The sequence below is a fragment of the Esox lucius genome, chromosome 2, assembly GCF_011004845.1.
Source record: "Esox lucius isolate fEsoLuc1 chromosome 2, fEsoLuc1.pri, whole genome shotgun sequence".
Classification (NCBI taxonomy): domain Eukaryota; kingdom Metazoa; phylum Chordata; class Actinopteri; order Esociformes; family Esocidae; genus Esox; species Esox lucius.
Window position 1 is genome coordinate 39631260 of NC_047570.1, and position 22999 is coordinate 39654258.

The 22999-nt window shown below is 40.7% G+C and overlaps 1 protein-coding gene and 1 long non-coding RNA gene across 5 annotated transcripts in view; one reads left to right on the forward strand and one right to left on the reverse strand.

Annotated features, from left to right (window-relative positions):
- Positions 1–864: 864 nt before the first annotated feature.
- On the reverse strand, positions 865–13081 carry LOC105013072. The gene is made up of 3 exons (XR_828216.3): positions 12931–13081; positions 4365–4447; positions 865–1437 (listed from the first exon to the last, which is right to left on the reverse strand). It is a non-coding gene; the product is annotated as an uncharacterized LOC105013072 (long non-coding RNA).
- Positions 12151–22999, forward strand: part of raf1b (Raf-1 proto-oncogene, serine/threonine kinase b) — a 28792-nt gene continuing 17943 nt past the window's right edge. Inside the window, exons 1-7 of one of the 4 annotated variants that reach the window (XR_004576838.1) lie at positions 12151–12403; positions 12534–12573; positions 19098–19319; positions 19625–19737; positions 19910–20012; positions 21724–21881; positions 22618–22710. Coding sequence is in view for 3 of the 4 variants with exons in the window: in XM_034297207.1 (XP_034153098.1) it covers positions 12264–12403; positions 12534–12573; positions 19098–19319; positions 19625–19737; positions 19910–20012; positions 21724–21881; positions 22618–22710 (869 nt within the window). In the remaining variant the exon portion in view is untranslated. Of the gene's footprint in view, positions 12404–12514; positions 12574–19097; positions 19320–19624; positions 19738–19909; positions 20013–21723; positions 21882–22617; positions 22711–22999 lie in introns of all 4 variants that reach the window. The other 3 variants (XM_034297207.1, XM_034297210.1, XM_034297213.1) reach the window with 3 other exon arrangements.

Below are 22999 nucleotides of genomic sequence, written 5' to 3' on the forward strand. Positions count from 1 at the left end.
GTTAAGTTTCCAGGAAAGTAAATTTTGTTGATGGAAAGAGGACAGCTAAAAATATATTTTTTGCATTGTAAAGGGTCAGCTTAAAATAAACTTTACACCACCAATTATAAAAAGCATGCCTGGTAACACAGGGCCAAAAAGAGTTTCAATTATTCAGAAATTATTTAAACAGTTGATTTTAAGACACTCAAAATCAATGGCTTTTAAACTCCCATCCTTGCAGTATATATTTCTTAATATAGTTTACATTCTTTTTCCAGATGTAATCAAAGTTCACTTGACTGATGGTCTTGATGGCTTTTGAAGAGATTGCCATGTAAACTGTGAAAATTAATCAAGACAGACTTTCCATCTTGGCCAAATATACGACCAAAAATAGAGATGCTATGCAGCCAAGTATTATGTCTAGATTTGTAGTACTCTAATTCCATATATTCAAATTCTTAATTAAAGAGAAATCCTTGGCAATATAAATTGGACAACCTTGTTCAGTACCTCACTTAATATTAAATACTTAATAATTTGTTTAATCTTCTCACCAAACCCATATCATTCCAACACTACTGATTTTAGTTTGAAGTGTCGGAGATGGTTTCTGCTTGTGGAATGACAGTGTGCCTCTTAGTAGCTCTAGTGTGTGGACTGTGGGTTAGGGTTAGTGTGTGGACTGTGGGTTAGGGTTAGTGTGTGGACTGTGGGTTAGTGTGTGGACTGTGGGTTAGGGTTAGTGTGTGGACTGTGGGTTAGGGTTAGTGTGTGGACTGTGGGTTAGTGTGTGGACTGTGGGTTAGGGTTAGTGTGTGGACTGTGGGTTAGGGTTAGTGTGTGGACTGTGGGTTAGGGTTAGTGTGTGGACTGTGGGTTAGGCTTAGGGTTAGGGTTAGTGTGTGGATTGTGGGTACGTAGAGTTGAGAAAAATCGACCAGGATTTCCACGGCACCAATACAGCATGGCTGAGATTGCATTGGTTGTCATACTAACAACAATACTCTAGGTTTGGTTCATGTCTGTCGTGTGGGGAAAGGAACGAGCACGGTTGTAGGGGTTTTATTTATGTAGCCGCACAAACAATCGCAAACAGCAAGTTCAGATAACAAGGAGAATGTTCTCATACAAATAGGATTACACAAAAGAAACTACAGGACAATGCCCTGAATAAAGGTAGTGCCAAAACAGCATATAAACAACACACAAACCAAGAAACACAATAACGCATAAGGGCCAGGGCGCAGAGGGAGCAGATATACACTAGTAGTGATGGAAAATGTGGATCAGTTGTATGTCATTGGTGACTGGATAGTAAGTGGTGCGTTCAAGACAAAAGTGTTGAGTTGTGCTGGGAAACTGGAATACAGGACCAGGGGAAGGGTGGCGGCTAGAAAGCTGGTGAAGTCGAACGCCATGCCGGAGCCATGCTGGACCAGGAGAGGATGCAGCCTGGAGGAAGAAGTGAACATGTCATCTAAACATTACATCACAGACATTCTATGTTTTTGTGACAATGTCATCTAAACATTACATCACAGACATTCTATGTTTTTGTGACAATGTCATCTAAACATTACATCACAGAAGTTCTAAACCACTCAGTAATCTGGTGTGACCACCATTTGCCTCACGCAGTGCAACACATCTCCATCACATAGAGTTGATCAGGTTGTTGATTGTGGCCTGTGGGATGTTGGTCCACTCCTCTTCAATGGCTGTGCGAAGTTGCTGGATATTGGCAGGACCTGGAACACGCTGTCAACATGGGGCCGTGCATTATCATGCTGCAACATGAGGTGATGGTCGTGGATGAATGGCACAACAATGGGCCTCAGGATCTCATCACAGTATCTCTGTGCATTCAAAATGCCATCAATAAAATGCACCTGTGTTTGTTGTCCATAACACACCTGCCCATACCATTACCCCACCGCCACCATGGGCCATTTGATCCACAACGGTGACAATAGCAAACCGTTCACCCACACAATGCCATACAAACTGTCTGCCATCTCCCCTGTACAGTGAAAACCAGGATTCATCCGTGAAGAGAACACCTCTCCAAAATGCCAGACACCATCTTGGAGGTGAAGATGCTGGATGTGGTGGTCCTGGGCTGGTGTGGTTACATGTGGTCTGCGGTTGTGAGGCCGGTTGGATATACTGCCAAATTTTCTTGTAGAAAATGAATTTATTGGCATTCTTATTTATTCATTATCTTATTAGAAGGGATTTGTACTCTGTATGTTTGATCAATTACACATATGCTGAAAAGCTAGTTTCTTTCTCTGTCTCCAAGTTATAAAGCCAGTGTCTTGTGTTCAGGGGCAGTGATGAATGGAATCTCGGCTGAACAGGGCCTTGGCTCCTTTTAGCATTAAGAGAAACAGGCCTCTGCCTGTGCCATAAAACTGCCATAAGAAACGGTTCTCTAGGAGGAAGCTCTTGAACAGCTGGGGGTTATTATTACTTACAGGTGAACAGAGCTCCATTCCTTATTGGGAAGAGCATAATCCACTTGAGTCCCCATATAGTAACTGTCTAGATTGATATATCTCAGCCTTTGGAGACGCCTTTGGAGACAGCTTATGGTGGAGAAATGAACATTCAATTCACGGGCAACAGCTCTGGTGGACATTCCTGCAGTCAGCATGCCAATTGCACTCTCCCTCAAAACTTGCGACATCTGTGGCATTGGGTTGTGTGATGGAACTGCACATTTTAGAGTGGCCTTTTATTGTGGCCAGCCTAAGGCACACCTATGCAATAATCATGCTGTCTAATCAGCATCTTGATATGCCACACCTGTGAGGTAGATGGATTATCTTGGCAAAGGAGAAGTGCTCATAGACAGATTTGTGAACAATATTTGAGAGAAATAGGCCTTTTGTGTACATATGGAAAGTCTTATATCTTTGAGTTCAGCTCATGATAAATAGGGGCAAAAACAAAAGTGTTGCGTTTATAATTTTGTTCAGTGTAGTTCACACCCTTATCTGGAGCAACTTACTGTAGCCAGTGCATACATTTCTGACTTGGTCCCCCATGGGAAACGAACCCATAACATCTGGTGTTGCAAGTACCTAATTTTTCTTTGTGTTTCCTATGAGGGTCTGTAATACGCCAGAATGCTCACCACAAGTCAGCTCAGGTGAAGAGGTAAGGGAATGCGATTCTGGAATGATCCCGCCCCCTTACCCACAAGTCAGCTGAGGTGAAGAGGTAAGGGAATGCGATTCTGGAATGATTCCGCCCCCTTACCCAGGTGAGCATTCAGTGGTGTATTATTATCATATCACTTTTAGCCAAAAATTCAACCCAATTAAACTATAAGCTTCCAAAAAAAGCATGGTCCACCAAACCTTGGTCCACAGACTGGTTACAGGATGCCTGTTAAACCCGATTAACCTGTTCAACTCTGAGCAGTTGTTTTGGCCCCTAAAGAGCCTGGTAAGTGTGGGTAACAAAACATATTCAGACAATAGAAAGTGACATATCATTTGAAAGTTACAAAGCTTGTTTTTTACTTTGGGAAATATCATAAAAATCCACACAGCCCCTATGTGAATGCCATACATAATCAGCTCTGTGATCTTATCTATCTAGAACATGTAAGTAATACGATTTAAAATCAGAAGTAATGAGTAAATAGCAGTTGGTTACGATGATTAATTCGGTTGCACAGGAGCAAGTCAACAGCACGTCAGAATCAGAAGATACATTAACTGCAGGATTGGTTCTTCTCAGTCTCATGGTTAAATGGGCTTTATATACTCTTGACCAGAAGGTTGATTCTTTGTTACAAAAGGTGTGAAAACAGAGGAGGCCTGGCAACAAATGCTATGGCCATCTTCATTTGTTTTCTCCTACAATGAATTAAATAAACTGGCACTCTCATATTTATATGTATTCAAATAGTTTCACCCACAACTAAACTCTTGGTCTTACTTCTCAAGTATCTTTTGATATCCAGGAAAGCATTTACAGTTAACAAACTACAAATAACAGTATACTCAGACTACACCCTTGATAATTTCAGTAAATGTAGCCTAGGTTAGCACACATTCATTTCCTACAGTTGATATGGACATGTAATTAACAGGCTAGGAAATAACTTTGATCAGGATACAGAAATTGCTCTCTCTTAATGCAATCAATGGACAGGACATGATGGAAATAACCAAGGTATACCACATGAAATGATATACCCCTTAATTAGGCTTTTGTAAGAACGAGGGGGTATTAGACACCCGAATATCATGATCTTAACAACGTACAAGTGGGGGATAAAATAATGGAAAACACTTAACAATATATTAATATCAAGGAGCTAATATGGCATAGGGCCACCTTTTTCCCTCAGAAAAGCTCCATACCTTCTCAGAATGTTTTCATACATGTCCTGAACTGTGTGATGCGGGATCTTGCACCATTCTTCAAGATGACAAAGCCTGAATTTCTATAAAAGATGAAGGTAGAAATACATTTGGGGTCACTCAGAAATGTTCTTATTTTTGAAAAAAAAGCACATTTGTCAAATTTTTCTGAAATACAGTGTAGACATTGTTAATGTTGTAAATGACAACTGGCAGCTTCATTAACCCTTCTAGGCAGAGTTGCAAAGAAAAAGGCCAATAAAAATAAAAGATGAAGATGGATAAAAGAACACAGACACTGGAAGAACTCTGCCCAGAAAGCTGCCCATACCATTACATATTCTCACCATTTTTAACAGTTGACTGCCCATACCATTATATATTCTCACCATTTTTAACAGTTGACTGCCCATAACATTACAGATTCTCACCATGTTTAACAGTTGACTGCCCATACCATTACAGATTCTCACCATGTTTAACAGTTGACTGCCCATACCATTACAGATTCTCACCATGTTTAACAGTTGACTGCCCATACCATTACAGATCCCCCACCATGTTAAACAGATGACTGCCCATACCGTTACAGATTATCGACTAGGTTTAAGAGATGACTGCCCATACCATTACAGATCATCCACCATGTTTATCAGATGACTGCCCATACCGTTACAGATTATCGACTAGGTTTAAGAGATGACTGCCCATACCATTACAGATCATCCACCATGTTTATCAGATGACTTCCCATACCATTACATATCATCCACCATGATTAACAGATGACTGCCCAGGGTTTGTCCTGCTTAAACCAAATATGTTTATTTTTGCTCTGGCTTTGGATACCAGCAGTTTCCAAAATGCAGCTTTGTCATAAATTCCAAATATGTGAAAGTCACTGCGTGAAACAATGACACACAGATGTCCTGACTCAGTTCTGTGGTCATTTTTAAGGCTGTACTTTTGGGGCATTGAACAACTATCCTGTAAAGTGTTCATCTATTGTGGTTGATCAGCTTCGACTCTCAGCCATTATTTCCCGATGCAATTTGTCCATGTTTGGCATATGATGTCTTGATTTGAGACTGTTCACCTTGACACATTGAATAATTTAGCAGTTTTTGTGACTGATTACATTTTGGAATCTACTGTTTATCCCCTTTGTAAATCTCTATGAGATCTTTTAAATATATCAGTCTTGGCAGAGTGACTCAGTAGCTAAGCCAGATGCTAAGGACTTCTGTATCGCAGCCACTTTTAAATAAATAATAGTAGATATAGTGATAATGTCAAATTTTGTGGGATGAGAGATATTGTAGTCTTTTTGGATTGCAGGGCCTGTTCAGACAAAAATAATTGTAACAACTTTGCCAGAGGCTGTTTTCATTTCCAGCATGCTAGATTTTCTGTCATTTGGAAGTTTAGACATTTTTCACCGACAACAAATATTGTGCAATCTTGCTGAAAATTGGCACAGATGAACTTCAGACCAATCCTAACAAAAGTAATAGGATGGATAAAACAGTTTGTCTGTTACAGCCAATCGAATATGGCGATGAGGCCATGGTTGGAAGGAGGTGCAGGCACTAATCGGCCATGTGGGGGCTCTATACCTGAAAGTCATTTTAAAAGCTCCTGAATGCAAACAGATATTTCAAGTAAACTTGGTCTGTTGCATGAGTGCATCAGGTTGTTGTTCTGCAATGAATAGGAAGTCGGTAGTCCAAACCATGTAACTGTGATGGGCCAATGAAATTCAAGGCAATGAAAACTGCACTTATGAGCTCCGTCATATTTGTTTCCTGGTATTTTCAATAGATTAAAACAAAACTAAAATGAAATAGTCCTAGGCCGTGCTTCCCATTTCCACAAAACATCACATATAGCATCTATGGGTACTGCCCATCAATAATAACTTTTTTTTGTTGATATTTCAAACACAGCAGATGTCATATGTCAACAACTACCTGCACCCTACAGTTTCACAGGAAGTGAAAGCAAATCTCCACATACGTATATCCAATTCTCACCAAATTTTGTATGCATCACTGGAATGGCAAGATCAGGACATGTGCAGTATGTGGTGCCAATACCCCTTTTGGAGGCGCTACAGTGTATCGTCAAACTTGAGATTTTCAAATAGCGTTATCTCCATGCTCCTTAGAGCTGAACTCTTTAGGGTAAAACACCAGTGTTTGGCACCAGTGGAAACGTGACACAGGAGCCTCCACTGTCCTCTTCACTATGGCTAGAAAAGCTGGGGACCTGGGCACATGGTGCCTCCTCTGCATGTGTGGTGTATCCAGTGCCTTGCCAGGCTCCTCTAGAAAAAGACGTCTTCTTTGGAGCTTTCTTTGGTTCTAGTCTGGGTTAATTGCCATCCAAACTGTCAATGTGTTGTAGGCTGGGACATCCAAGATATAAAAGATGATCATGAGTAGCCACCGTAAAGTTCTTTTTGACAGCTGTAGCAGGATAGCATGCTGTCCAAGTTGTCTACCCCTCCTTTGGGGGCATTAAAATTAAGTATGACCTCTTGCTGACGGTTCTCCTGGCCACTGATCATTCCATCCCTAGGCAGAGTGCTCATGAGCATCACAATTTTGCTCTTTTTGCGTAAGTAGGATAACAGGGCAGTTATGGCTTTTCAAATAAAGTTGGAGGAATGAACTTGCCTGTTCTTTCCAGTCAGTAGCTGAGGTGGGAGCACCATCTTATTTTTTCTGATTGTCCCAACAGTTGTCAGCTTTATTTTGAGAAGTTCCTGTCACCAGATTGCTCGATGTGTGTATGTGCATCAAATTGACCTGAACATTATATGATGGAATTGTGGGAGAATTGTAGCATGTGTACTCAATGTCAAGGACATGGAATATCAGGTAATTTCAGATATTTTTTTACGGAGTATCATTTCTTTGGGTAAAAATTCGAAATGGATCAATTTGATCCGAACACCACATAAGAGTTAAAAATGAACATTTCCAGTGGTTCTCTAGACCCAATTCCAATAACACTCTTCAGAAATACCTCAGCCAATCCAATTCAATGTGTTACTTGTTTGTTCAACAAGTCCTGGCACACTGGGCAGGTACCTTCACTATTCAAGATGGCAGCCATCACCCACTTGAAACTGTCCCTTGACCTAAACATCATTTCAAATTTCCCAACTCCCATCCTAATCTAATGTCTTAGAGAAGACTGTGGCGACTCAACTTCACTCACACCTCAGTCCTAACCAGCTTAATGAGGTCTTCCAGTCTGGCTTCATGCCAATGCATAGTACTGAGACAGCACTGGAGAAGGTTGTTAATGATCTGCACATGGTTGCAGATACAGGATCCTCCTCCACTCTGATTCTTCTGGACCTCATTGCTGCTTTTGACAGAGTAGATCACACCATTCTACTCCAGCACCTAAGAGACCCCACTGCCATCACTGGAACTGCCTTCAACTGGTTCCCCTCTTACCTCTCTAACCGCAAGCAGTTTGTTTATTTCTGTGAGGCAAGAACAGAGGAGTTCACATTAACCTGTGGCGTCCCACAAGTGTTGGTGCTAAGACCAATTCTGTTCCTGCTATACATGCTCCAACTTTGCCAGATCTTCAGACATCAGTGTTCAGCGCCACTGCTACACAGATGACACACAGGTGTAGACTAAAACCCAACCTGACACAATGTCTGTGATGTCAACCCTGTCCAACTGTCTGGATGAGGTCAAACATTGGATGCAGAACTTCCTCCAACTCAATTGCAGCAAATCAGAGGCCATGCTAATAGGCACCCAACGGTAAATCACCAACTCTTACAGCATCTGCCCTGCCACTGACAGCCACATCATTCCCCTCTCCTCATCACCAATCTGGGTGTGTAATTTGACCCTACTCTCTCTTTTTAGGCACACATTGGACGTGACTGTTAATCATCCTTTGTTCTTCAATAAGTAGACTTTAAAATGATCATTTTAGTCAATAAAGCCATTGATAGTTTTATAAACTGACATGATCATTTTAAAGTGAGTATTATTTTTTGCGAATGTATTACATTTTTGGCAATGTATGTCCGATTCTTATCAAATTTGGTATGCATCATTGGTATGACAAAATAAATACATGTGCAGTGTGTGGCCACCAATTGGCTATACAAGAAAATCACTATAAACGCTCATTACACAAGAGCACAAACAGACTTCCTGGCCTATACGGTCTACCAGGCCAATAAGGCCTATTCTTGTATGGCATTGTTATAGCTTGGACCTCTTAATTGCTGCATGCAGCTATATTTATATTCATATTATTTAATATTTCTTTCATATTGTCCATATACCCCTTTTCTACACTCTTTGGAATTGCTGCTAGTTTACATTATGTATACTTTTTTCTTTATTTTTCTTTATATTTTACTTATTGCTTACAGCGTAGATGTCAGGTGACATGTCATAAGGATTTCACGGCTCTTATTTTGTGCATTTGACAGTAAAGACTTGGAATTTGACTTTAGATGTTAACTAAAGCCAGTGTTGACAGCTTGAAAAAAGTGTTTTAGCTTAGATCTTCATGATAAAGATATGTATGCTGAATTTGTTTTAAAGAAAATATAAATTTAATAACACTTTAGGCTTTAATTGGATGGGGACAGTGGAGAAAATAACCCTGTTCAATTCATATCTGATCATTAAACAAAGAATAATGACACAGATGCATTAACCAACCAGGGCACCGACCAGATTATTAATGTTAAAAGGAATATATGGAACAATAACATTTCTAACATTATTTTTATCTGGTAGGTACTGTAGATCCGTCTGGTTATTATCAGGACAAGGAACATGTTACTAGTCTACTTAGTGAGCCTTTTTCCCACTCTGGTAAGGCTCCTGATTCTTGGGGTTGGTTAGGGCTTCTTCTGCTTGGTCTTCATTGTCACCTCTATAATCTCTATTTTAGGGAGAGCTCTGACTTTGAGTCAGTTCTCAGCTGGGGTGCTGATCCACGCCACTGTGACTTCCCAGCCGAACTCGGCAAGAAAAATCAAAAGTAACAATTTAGTGCTAATGATTGTCATTCTGCCTGATTATTCTGTTCTATATGTTTTTACCCAATTAAATCAAATTAAATTCACAGTGCACCTAATTTTCATATGTGAATAATACACTGTCAGAATTGTGAAGATCTAGAATAAAAAAATTATTGAGGAAGAGTTCTTGCTGAAACATTCATTTGCCAGTATTTTAGTCCATTGCCAATAATGAGAAATTGCTTCACTAATCAGATCACCTAGATAATATAATCTTATGAAGATGAGTTGACATGGAAATCTACCCATGCAAATAACATCTAGAATCAAAGATATATTTGAACGTTAGATTTAACTATTTCTTCATAATTACAATATCCGATCTCTCTGTAAAAGTCTCCACGGACATACCTTACTTCTGTTGTATTTATGTTGTTACAGACCGACTAGCATTGACTGCAAAATGCCAATCAAATCAGTGCACCAGGATCAGTTGTGGATTTACTGCCTTTTAGGTTAACCACATTGTTTCAAAAGGCAGAATTATGTATAGTAATTTGAGTAACAGCCAACTAATTTCTTGACAATAATTCTCCCGACAATCAGCAGATCAGTTTTTAAGGGCACATCATTCATAAGGACGTTCAGTTGGACAGTGGGTCAATAAATGTACAAACAGGAGGCTGTGGAACTGGAATCCAGATCAACAGCACATTCAAGTGGGCTGTGCACAGTAACAAAGCCTGGAGATACAGTTAGGTCTGGAAATAATTGGACACTGACACATGTTTTGTTATTTTGGCTGTTTACCAAAATACATTCAGGTTACAGTTAAATAATGAACATGGGCTTAAAGTGCAGTCTCTCAGCTTTAGTTTGAAGATATGGGGGAAGGGTTTAGGTATTACAGCTCTTTATGTATCGCCCTCTTTTTCAAGGGACCAAAAGTAATTGGACAATTGACTCAAAAACTGTTTCATGGACAGGTGTGGGCTATTGCTTCATTATTTATTCATCAATTAAGCAGGTAAAAGGTCTGGAGTTGATTCCAGGTGTGGCATTCGCATTTGGAAGCTGTTGAACCATAACATGTGGTCAAAGGAGCTCTCAATGCAAGTGAAACAGGCCATCCATCAGAGAGATAGCAAGAACATTAGGAGTGGCCAAATCAACAGTTTGGTACATTGAGTAAAAAAGAACACACTGGTGAGCTCTGCAACACAAAATGTCCTGAACGTCCACGGAAGACAACAGTGGCGATGACTGTAGGATCTTTTCCATGGTAAAGAAAAACCCCTTCAAAAAATCTAGCCAAGTGAAGAACGCTCTCCAGGAGGTAGGCATATCATTATCCAAGTCTACCATAAATTGAAGACTTCACAAGAGAAAATACAGAGGGTTCACCACAAGGTGCAAACCATTCATACGCCCAAAGAATAGAAACGCCAGATTAGACTTTGCCAAAAAAACTTAAAAAAAGCTAGCCCAGTTCTGGAACAGCATTCTTTGGACAGATAAAACTAAAAGATCAACCAGTACCAGAATACCATACCAGAAAGTATGGAAAAGGCTTGGAATGGGTCAATGCAAAGCATACCACGTCATCTGTAAAACACAGTGGAGGCAGTGTGATGGCATGGGCATGCATGGCTTCCAATGGCACTGGGTCACTAGTGTTTACTGATGATGTGACAAACGACAGAAGCAGCTTGATGAATTCTGAAGTGTAGAGGGATATATTGTATGCTGAGATTCAGCCAAAATCAGCGACGTTGATTGGACGGCACTTCACTTGACAGATTGACAATGACCCAAAACATACTGTGAAAGCAACCCAGGAGTTTTTTAAGGCAAAGGAGCAAATTATTCTGCAATGGCCAAGTCAATTACCTGATCTCAACCCCATCTAGCATGCATTTCACTTGCTGAAGACAAAACTTAAGGCAGAAAGCCCCCCGAACAAACAACAACTGAAGCATCACAAAGGAGGTAACCCAGCGTTTGGTGATGTCCATGCATTCCAGACTTCAAGCAGCCATTGCCTGCAAATAATTCTTGACAAAGTATTACAAATGAACATTTTATTTATGATTGTGTTAATTTGTCCAATTACATTTGAGCCCCTGAAATAAGGGGACTGTGTATGAAAACGGTTGCAATTCCTTTTCATATGATATTTTTATTCAACCCCTTGAACAAAAGCTGAAAGTCTGCACTTTCAGTCTAAACAGTTGCATCTCAGTTGTTTTATTTCAAATCCATTGTGGTCCAAATATTTCTGGACCTAACTGTATATAGGCACGTTACACTATCCACTATATTTATGTTTATTTTAAACAACATTTAATTTTATAAAAATAAGTGACTATAATCACAGATTACCAAATCAATCCTAAGAATACAGAAAATCACTGCCGTTGTTTTCAGGCTGGTTGCATTGATGCAGCTCAGGGACGAAGCAAAGCTAACACAGGTAATCTGAAATATATCTGTAGCCGAAGTGTCCTATGTTACCTCGGTGGGCGAAATTCAGATTTTTTGCTGTTTACAATAACATAAAAATCTATAGCAGACTAAATTTTGGCAAAAAGACACATCCAATCCAATTCCAACCCACCCAACACCACCCAATGCCATTGAAACCTTCTGCCTTTTTGACTCTCTCTCCCCCATTCTCTGTCTTTTTCTGTTTTGCTCTGTCCTGGCTATAAGTTGCCAACCCCCCTGTAGTCAAACCTCACAGATCAGATTTCATTAGCTGGCGTCGGGCAGGCGCACTGGCCTTCTAATCTATCGTGCCCCTCCTGCTGGATTCACAGGCCTGTCCTCCTGCAGTAAGCGTAGCGTATTGAGCGGAGGAATACACGCACTTTTAAAACTGCATGTGTTATATCAACCTGCCAGTGCCTAGTTGTGTTGAAATAAACTACAGACAATACAGTAATCTGAAGAGGCCTTTAGCTTTCTTTCTCCGTCCCGGGACAGGAGTCAAGACGTGGGTGTATAGTTTACCGTTAAGCCGGTAAGTCTTAGAGTCAGCGGGATATTCGGGGATGTATCCCTGACAACGAGCGATTGGACTCAACCGCCTTTCTTTTCTGTGTGTATTTGCGAATATGATGATGTCATCAAGTCTCTACTTCTCCCCCAAGCGATAGTCATGGCGGAGTTGCAATTTCCAAACTTTCTTTGGTGAGTAGCCTAGAGTTACCAATACCAATCTGATTTACCTCTAACGTTTCCTGTTTTAGTCGGTTTCTTTACAGGGCTTCGTTGATTGTAAATCAGTTTTTGGTTGTCTCTTTCAGCCTCGACACTTGCTTCACTTTAGTATTGCATTGTCCTCTGAGTTAAGCGCTACACCGCTCCAAGGGTTACAATGTTGCAACAGTACTGTAGCCTCGAGCAAGGTGTTTATAAACAGAAGACCGTTAAGATATTCTAGATGGATTCCAGCCTCCATTTAGATAGAACTGGCTACACATGTAAACATTAACAATGATAATGTGCTTTATATAGATTGTAAATCGAATATGCTAGTTGCATTACCTTACAGACCAACTAATGAAGTAATTCTCATCCCGTCAAGAACTCTTCTAGATCAATAAGGGCAGGCAAGTCAGCGGTCAGATGAATTATTCCATGTGCCACTAGTGTCTATTAGCTTGCATATTCTTCTCATGAGTGTATATTGGCTATCAGATGCTAGTCTGATCTGCTGGCTGGCGTTTGCATTTTCATATCTTTCTCTCTGGGAGAAGGCCCGATTGGCTTAGAGATTTAAACAAGTTTGTTTTGTATAGTTACAATCACCCAATAGGAATTAACTTGGAGTCTAAAGAGTTAATTGAAGAAATGTAAAATGTTTCTATTTTTTTAATATAATTTTCCTGTTTTAGACTTATAACAACAACCTGACATTACCCTTACATACAGTATCTCACAAAAGTGAGTAACCCCTTCACATTTTTGTAAATATTTGATTATCTGTTCATGTGACAACAGGGAAGAAATTACACTTTGCTACAATGTAAAGTTACCGAGTGTACAGCTTGTATAACAGTAAATTTGCTGTCCCCTCAAAATAACAACACAACACACAACCATTAATATCTAAACTGCTGGCAACAAAAGTGAGTACACCCCTAAGTGAAAATGTCCAAATTGGGCCCAAAGTGTCAATATTTTGTGTGGCCACCATTAAGGGAGCGGATCATGCTCTGCTTCAGTATGTCACAGTACATGTTGGCATTCATGGTTCCCTCAATGCTCCCCAGTGCCAGCAGCACTCATGCAGTCCCAGACCAAGACACTCCCACCACCATGCTTGACTGTAGGCAAGACACTTGTCTATGTACTCCTCACCTGGTTGCCGCTACACACGCTTGACACCATCTGAACCAAATACGTTTATCTTGGTCTCATCAGACCACAGGACATGGTTCCAGTAATGTCCTTAGTCTGCTTGTCTTCAGCAAACTGTTTGCGGGCTTTCTTGTGCATCATCTTCTGGGACGTTTTAAGACACTCACTTCTGGGATGACAGCCATTCAGACCAATTTGATGCAGTGTGTGGCGTATGGTCTGAGCACTGACAGGCTGACCCCCCACCCCTTCAACCTCTGCAGCAATGCCAACCTCTGGCTATGACGCTGAGAAGGTGCACTCAACTTCTTTGGTCGACCATGGAGAGGCCTGTTCTGAGTGGAACCTGGCCTGTTAAACCGCTGTATGGTCTTGGCCACCGTGCTGCAGCTCAGTTTCAGGGTCTTGGCAATCTTCTTATAGCCTAGGCCTTTTTATGTAGAGCAACAATTCATATTTTCAGTTCTTTGCCATGAGGTGCCATGTTGAACTTCCAGTGACCAGTATGAGGGAGTGTGAGAGTGATGACACCAAATTGAAGACACCTGCTCCCCATTCACACCTGAGACCTTGTATCACTAATGGATCACATGACACCGGGGAGGGAAAATGGCTAATTGGGTCCAATTTGGACATTTTCACTTAGGGGTGTACTCACTTTTGTTGCCAGCAGTTACACATTAATGGCTGTGTGTTGTGTTATTTTGAGGGGACAGCAAATGTACAATGTTACACAAGCTGCACAATCACTAATTCACATTGTAGCAGTGTCATTTCTTCAGTGTTGTCACATGAAAAGTTATACTCAAATATTTACAAAAATGTGAGGGGTGTACTCACTTTTGTGAGATACTGTACATGCATTTGACAAACAACTCCAAATGACCGTTGTGCTTATAAACATCTGAACAAAAATTCAACGCACATTAACAAATACAAGGCTCCAAATAATGGTTAACCTTACAGACGTGTATAACTAGAAATACCACCTGGATTTTACCTGTCCAAAAATCCAGATCCCAATCAACAGACATTCACAGAGGGTTCACAGAGATGAACGTTGTCTGTACTCTATTAGTGTACTGTAGGGTTCACAGAGATGGACGTTGTCTGTACTCTATTAGTGTACTGTAGGGTTCACAGAGATGGACGTTGTCTGTACTCTATTAGTGTACTGTAGGGTTCACAGAGATGGACGTTGTCTGTACTCTATTAGTGTACTGTAGGGTTCACAGAGATGGACGTTGTCTGTACTCTATTAGTGTACTGTAGGGTTCACAGAGATGGACGTTGTCTGTACTCTATTAGTGTACTGTAGGGTTCACAGAGATGGACGTTGTCTGTACTCTATTAGTGTACTGTAGGGTTCACAGAGATGGACGTTGTCTGTACTCTATTAGTGTACTGTAGGGTTCACAGAGATGGACGTTGTCTGTACTCTATTAGTGTACTGTAGGGTTCACAGAGATGGACGTTGTCTGTACTCTATTAGTGTACAGTAGGGTTCACAGAGATGGACGTTGTCTGTCATGTATTAGTGTACTGTAGGGTTCACAGAGATGGACGTTGTCTGTACTCTATTAGTGTACAGTAGGGTTCACAGAGATGGACGTTGTCTGTCATGTATTAGTGTACTGTAGGGTTCACAGAGATGGACGTTGTCTGTACTCTATTAGTGTACAGTAGGGTTCACAGAGATGGACGTTGTCTGTCATGTATTAGTGTACTGTAGGGTTCACAGAGATGGACGTTGTTCAGTGAAACACTTTGTAAGCCAGTATCAATATCACATTAAAAGTTGTTTATTGGATGAATTTCCCTCCGATAATTAGTTTTCATAACAACTTGGTGCATTAGTACTGAAAGCAGCTATTAAAGTGGTACAAAGAATAAAGGTAAGTATTAACATTTGTATTACAACATCCAAAGCAAACAAACAGTATATTCACAGTTTTACAATGTGGATTGGCCTAGTTTATGCAGAGTTTAACCTATTCATTAACCAATAAGGCTATAGGGGTTCTTATCCAGGACATAGTACAGTCCCTATGCAGCTCTTTTAACACATCCTTTACCCCAGACTCAACCCAGTGCCTTTATCAGTGTTTCAAAGTTACGGGAGCTATTAAGGTCACAACATTTAATTTCTTGGAATTCAAACCAGTAACCTCTCATTTACAGTCCCAACCCTCTCGATCACTGGGCCATCTCTCACTGTTAAATTCTTCTAGAGGTGTAAATGTGGGGACTGACATCCATGATATTTAAATAGTTTAACCATGTTCTCAGGTTGTATAATGTTTGTTTACATTTACATCTGGTTTTACCAATACAATATCTAAAGGTGAATGAATTTTCTGTAAATTGTTTGAATTAGAGTATCTGCAAAAACTTTTTGTTTACAAATGTTGTGTATAATAGTAAGAATTATTTTTGGTAAATTGCCAAATCTGAGTTAGTGGACACATTAGCTAGGTGACTGTATAACATCCCCTGCAAGTAGCCTTATGTTAATCTAACTATCAGAATTCATTTATATGAGCCTACTACCCAATAAGGCCTAGCTATGCAATCATATCAGTATCTCAAAGCTAAATGAAATTGTTAGTGTTGTCATTCGTCTTAAAAATGATTAAAAACCAAAAAGCATAGTTGACGCTGAAAATGTCCATCATTTAGTTAAAATAAATTATACAATCAGAATGCATATTTTTCTCCCGGAACATGTTTTTCCTCAGTGGGAGAGGAGAGAGTGGTGGCTTTTCACACAGCTGCATGCCCCAGTAAAACCGGTAGAGACAGACTCTTCCATCTGAGGAATCACCAGCATCATTTATTTTCTTTCATCAAATCATGAGTTTATCCTCCTAAAACACTGAATGTTTTGATTGAGTTGCCTTGTAGAACGTCTAACTCGCACTATTCCAAATAAATGTTTTGCAGAAATATATTGCAAATATATAAATCACAGATATGACATCACAACCTTAATGTTATAATTTTGTTGATAACAGGTTTATAGTTGCAATAAGGCATCTGGAAGGTTTTGGTATATTGCTAATATTCCACTGCTAAGTGATGTGCCCAGGCTCTCCGTGATGTGTTGTCTTAGAACAGCTCATAAGCGTGTCATATTGCTCTTATACCACACCCTTTCATACCTTATTGCTCAAGTATACACAGTTTTAGCCAATCAGTATTAAGGGGCCTCCAAGTTTCCATTAAAATGTATTCTGTTACATTTTTCCTGTGGTTTAAATGTGTCTGCTGTCACAGACCAGTGTGGGGCTGAGGAAATGTTGTGTGTAAAGTTTTGCTCCTCTATGAAAAAGAGGTGGGCAAGGAGGTGTAGGGCCATTGAGAATAAAGCCGTCTTTTTGAAAGGCTCTAATGTTGGCATTTCTAAAACCTCTTACACGACGTCTGCTCTAAAGCCTCTCACGACACGACTTCTGCTCTAAAGCCTCTCACGACACGACGTCTGCTCTAAAGACTTTCACGACACGATGTCTGCTCTAAACCCTCTCACGAAACGACGTCTGCTCTAAAGACTTTCACGACACGATGTCTGCTCTAAACCCTCTAACGACACGATGTCTGCTCTAAAGACTCTCACGACACGACGTCTGCTCTAAAGACTTTCACGACACGACGTCTGCTCTAAAGACTCTCACGACACGACGTCTGCTCTAAAGCCTCTCACGACACGACGTCTGCTCTAAAGCCCCTCACGACACGACGTCTGCTCTAAACCCTCTCACGACACGACGTCTGCTCTAAAGCCTCTCACGACACGACGTCTGCTCTAAAGCCTCTCACGACACGACGTCTGCTCTAAAGCCTCTCACGACACGACGTCTGCTCTAAAGACTTTCACGACACGACGTCTGCTCTAAAGACTCTCATGACATGGCGTCTGCTCTAAAGCCTCTCACACGGTGGTTGCTTCAAGAGCTCTAATAAAGTGGCTATACTAAAACTTAACTGGGTTACAGTGTGACAATCAGCATATTATTAAGGAACCTACATTCAGGGGAAAGCTGAAGTGACATGAAAGTTGTTTTACTAGTTAAATTGACAGCAGGCGATGAATGTTACGGTTACAAATAGTCAGAGAAAGTGTTTTAGTATAAATTATGTACAGCTTTTCTGACAGGCCAGACCTGACCAGCAGGTTCTAGCAAAACTGACAGAGGCAGCTTCCTCTAACATCTCTACCATTGGGTCATACTAGTATCATGTTGCATCACTGTACTGAGCACTGGAAGCAGAAGTTATATAGAGATATGTCTCTCGAGTCATATCTCCCAAGTCATTAGTCATATTCAGACAGTGTATTTATTTTGTCACTGAGATGTGGTGATAATGCATGTTAAAAGTATTATGCGATGTATTATGTATTTTATATTTTATTTAAACAGAAAAACCTAACTGTAAACCTTTGGTATGTCCAGTATTAGAAAGTCCTGTGAATGTGAGTTATTTAAGCTTGAGCTTAGTAGGTCCTAGGAATCTTGTTAAATTGGGTCATACAGCTGAAATTCATTTATTAGGCCCCCAATCTATGGATTTGACATCTGAACTGGGACCTATCCCTAACACTGGTGAGAATCCAAGCAATGGAAGAACTGGGACCTATCCCTAACACTGATGAGAATCCAAGCCATGGAAGAACTGGGACCTATCCCTAACACTGATGAGGATGACAAGAATGCAGATGATATTTCCAGAAAAAGTTTCTGATGGCTTTTGAAGACCGTGGAAACCCAAAGTACTGTCAGTTGTCTGTATGGGTGTTCTTAAAAAACAAATGGATGGGATTGCCTCAAATTAAGAGAAGAGCTTAGCTAGGATAATTAAGGATACTAAGGTTTTAACTGTTCTTTTTCTACCATTTCAGCTCCTTTCAGATTGTTAGGTATTATTATGTAATTAGGAATCAACATTATCGTCATCATTGGATTTCAGCTTCTGACTCATAATTGACAGGGAAGTTCTCAGATCTAGACTCATTGCCAGAGAGTGGGTTCTCAGATCTTGACTCATTGCCAGAGAGTGGGTTCTCAGATCTAGACTCATTGCCGGAGAGTGGGTTCTCAGATCTTGACTCATTGCCAGAGAGTGGGTTCTCAGATCTAGACTTATTGCCAGAGAGTTTCTCATATCTGCTTTCATCCCTAAAGGTGGTTCGTAATGTTTGGCTGTTGAAATTAGTTTGGTAGACAGCCGAACACTATAGCCCTTCTTCCTACAAGGTCCATCTCCGGATTGGAAGCAAACTAATGCCTGTTATTGTATTTACCAGCAGTAACTGTTATGAACTTTATATTAACATAACCCTCCCCACCCAGGTGATCAAACCCTGCATCATTGTGATGGAGCACATCCAGGGGTCCTGGAAGACCCTGAGTAATGGCTTGGGCCTAACAGACTCTGGGTTTGAGGATCCCTGTTCACCTACAATCATCAAGAGCTTCCCATACCAGAGACGCTCCTCAGACGACAGCAAGATGGGAGACCTCAAGACCTCCAGCACTATTAGAGTCTACCTGCCCAACAAACAGCGCACTGTGGTAAGTACCCTATCTCCTGACCTCTGCCCTTGTCCTGCCCAGCAAACCGTGAGCCTGGGTAGGTACTGTAACGCTTCACTCTTCTTAATAAACCATGCTGTGGTATGTGCCATGTGCCCTGACCCTGTCCCATCCTAACACAGTGGTGTTGATGCTCTGATCACGTCTTACATTGCATTGCTTAGCTATACTATTGGTTTTCAACAAGGCTAATTAGCTCTTGGATGGTCTGGGTTTGGAAACAACAACACTGATTCTCTTACTATGTCTGTCTGATTTTTTGTCTGTTTTATTCTGCTTGTCAGGTGAATGCCCGGCCAGGTATGACTCTCCACAACTGTCTGTTCAAGGCTCTGAAGGTGCGAGGCCTCCAGCCGGAGTACTGTGCTGTGTTTAGACTACACCCAGGGCAGAGAAGGTACTGGTATACATTTGTATCATCTAGTAAATTTCATTAACCTACATCACCAGTTTCACAAGAGCATCTATTCTTTATTACTAGAACATTTCTGTATCATTAGAACATCTCAATATCATGGAACATAACATTTCATTTACGTAATCCTTCCTCTCCTCTATCTCTCCTGCAGCAGGAAGTCCAGGATGGACTGGAATACTGATGCAACCTCGTTGATAGGGGAGGAGTTACTGGTGGACGTTCTAGACCACGTTCCTCTCACCACACACAATTTTGTGAGTTCAGTTTCTTTATCAAATAGTACCCTATTTTCTATGTATTTTCTGGTCCAAATGGTACCCTAATCACTACCTAGACTCTGGTCAAAAGTAGTGCACCCTATTGGGCATGGCTATTTATCTATGTTGTTCTCAATACTTTTTAGGAAATTTTATATTTATTTTCCCTTTTGGCTCTATACTAAAAGTGGGGATTTGTAAATAAAGATATTTTAAAGTATATATAAATCCAAAGTATAGATTTACAGATTTTATTTGAGGGTATTTGTGTACTATTTGGTTTTACCATTTAGAAATAATGAAACTTTTTATTGATAGTCCCCTATTTTAAGTTTTGGGGCTGTTTTGCTTCAAAGGTTCTGTGAACCATGTCATTATACATGCCTTAGTTGACTTTGTCAAGTACCATAACATTTGAGAAAAATCAGGTTAGGTAGTCTTTGGATCTTCCAGTGGGAATTCACACTCTGTCATTGTCAGTCCAAACAAACTGGGATAAAAATCTGGCTAACAAACACCAGCCTAGGACATTTATATAAAAAAAGCATACATTTACAATGGACAGGATAGTCTATGAAAATAGAAATTCCAAAACATGTTTTATTAAGTTAGCTAGAATGCCAAGCTAGCTAGCTGCTACTAAGCCTAAACCTATGAAGTTTTCTCTCCTGTGTCGCTAACCTAGGACATGTACAAAATGTATTTGATCCCTCAGTTAGTTATACCACAGGTAGGACAGGCTATAGAAAGGCTGTCCCACCTGTTGTATAACATTAGCTTTATTGTCAAACGAACTAGCTGTTATATAGTGTGATAGTAATTGACAATGTATCGACACTCGGAGTAAGGAACACAGAGAAAAAAAGTTCTCTTTGCACTTACTAACAGTTTTATTAACTATTATGCAAATATGAGAGACGAGTCAAACGCTTACAGACATAATCATCCGAGGAGTCTCTAACTCCATACATGAACAATCCGTATTTATTGCATAGAAAAAGGGGTGTGGTAAGTCGTCGCCCATCGGTCTCATGTCAATCAAACACATGCCCTTTGTTCAATCACATGTCCTGGGCTTGACACAAGGGACATGTTGTCTTCCCCCAGCTGCTTAACTTTCTCCACCCTTGAGGGCAACTTAAAGCATCTAGACAACCTACAAGTCGGCAGATGATTAAGCCAACAACCTACTGGTGCCGGTCAGAGGATGCCCCCCTAGGACAAACACCCGATCCCCCTCTCCTACATCCCTAAGGAACAGAAAGGACTGACACCCTTCTTTGTCTAGGCAGGAGGACATGGCCCAAATACCTAATAATCCTCTGATATTATACAGACGTGTGTCACAATCAAAGTAAAGATTTACATACCAGCCAATAGAAAGACAGACATTTCTCAAATGCACCTTAGTTCAAAACTTCCATAACATTAGTTAGCTGCCTGGGCTATATAGACTTGTTTCTGCTATTCCCCTTATGTACACCTGAGGGCTGAACGTTCACATTTATCCTTTGAGTTAAAGGTTAGATTTATCTTATCATTTGAGTGTAAAGTCAAGCTGATTTAAATAACCAAGGCATTCTTACATAGCCTTCTTTGCTCATCTTTAGAAGAGGGGGGGTAATCATTTTGCTGGGAACTGTCACATCACATATGGTGCAAAATATGTTTTTCCATTGTATTTATGTATAACTCTGTTTGTCCACAGGTCAGAAAGACATTTCTAAAGCTGGCATTCTGTGACATCTGTCAGAAGTTCCTGCTCAATGGGTTCCGCTGTCAGACGTGTGGCTACAAGTTCCATGAACATTGTAGCACCAAAGTGCCCACCATGTGTGTGGACTGGAGCAACATCAGACAGCTGCTGTAAGACTGAGTTACACTGCCGATACAGCACGCTGTCCAAACACTGACATCAATAAACACTAGGGACCAATACAGCACGCTGTCCACACACTGACATCAATAAACACTAGGTACCAATACAGCACGCTGTCCACACCTGACATCAATAAACACTAGGGACCAATACAGCAGGCTGTCCACACACTGACATCAATAAACACTAGGTATCAATACAGCACGCTGTCCACACCTGACATCAATAAACACTAGGGACCATTACAGCACGCTGTCCACACCTGACATCAATAAACACTAGGTACCAATACAGCACGCTGTCCACACACTGACATCAATAAACACTAGGTATCAATACAGCACGCTGTCCACACACTGACATCAATAAACACTAGGTATCAATACAGCACGCTGTCCACACCTGACATCAATAAACACTAGGGACCAATACAGCACGCTGTCCACACACTGACATCAATATACTCTTAAGTATCAATGATGATACCTAACCAATGAACATGGTTAGGTAGCCAGCTTGAGCCGGCGTAACGTCCACCTTGTGATTTTTGTCTAGATGGTTTTGTATGCAGTCTCTCCTGCAATGGTCTATTTCACTGATGGTATCAATGTAAAGCAGTTGGTCCCAGAATAAAGCTATGCTGATATTGATGTGCTGAGTGTGGTACAGCCTAGAAATACTGCATGGTGGTGCAACATTATGTAATGACGTCTCCTCCCCTAGCCTGTTCCCCACTCCTGGGGAGATGTGTGGTTCTACTCTCCCTCCCCTCACATCACGGCGAATGAGAGATTCCCTCTCCAGATTCCCTGTCAGGTATACGTCTTCCCTCTCTCATCGCTCCACTCTGTCAGCACCTTGTTGAGGCCTCTTTTTAGTCCACCTGCTGTGTGGCACTCCTACTTTTCTCCATTGTCTTTTACTTGATGGCATTCCACCACTTAACCCATTTGTCTTATAGGACCTGGAACTTGTTTTGAAATTGGAACATTTGGGATATGCCATCATTTGGGATATACATTGTAATGTATATCATTTCACACTTTAATGAATGGGCACTATATCTAGCTCACAAAGGTTTTTCATGCATATTATTAGTGATTAA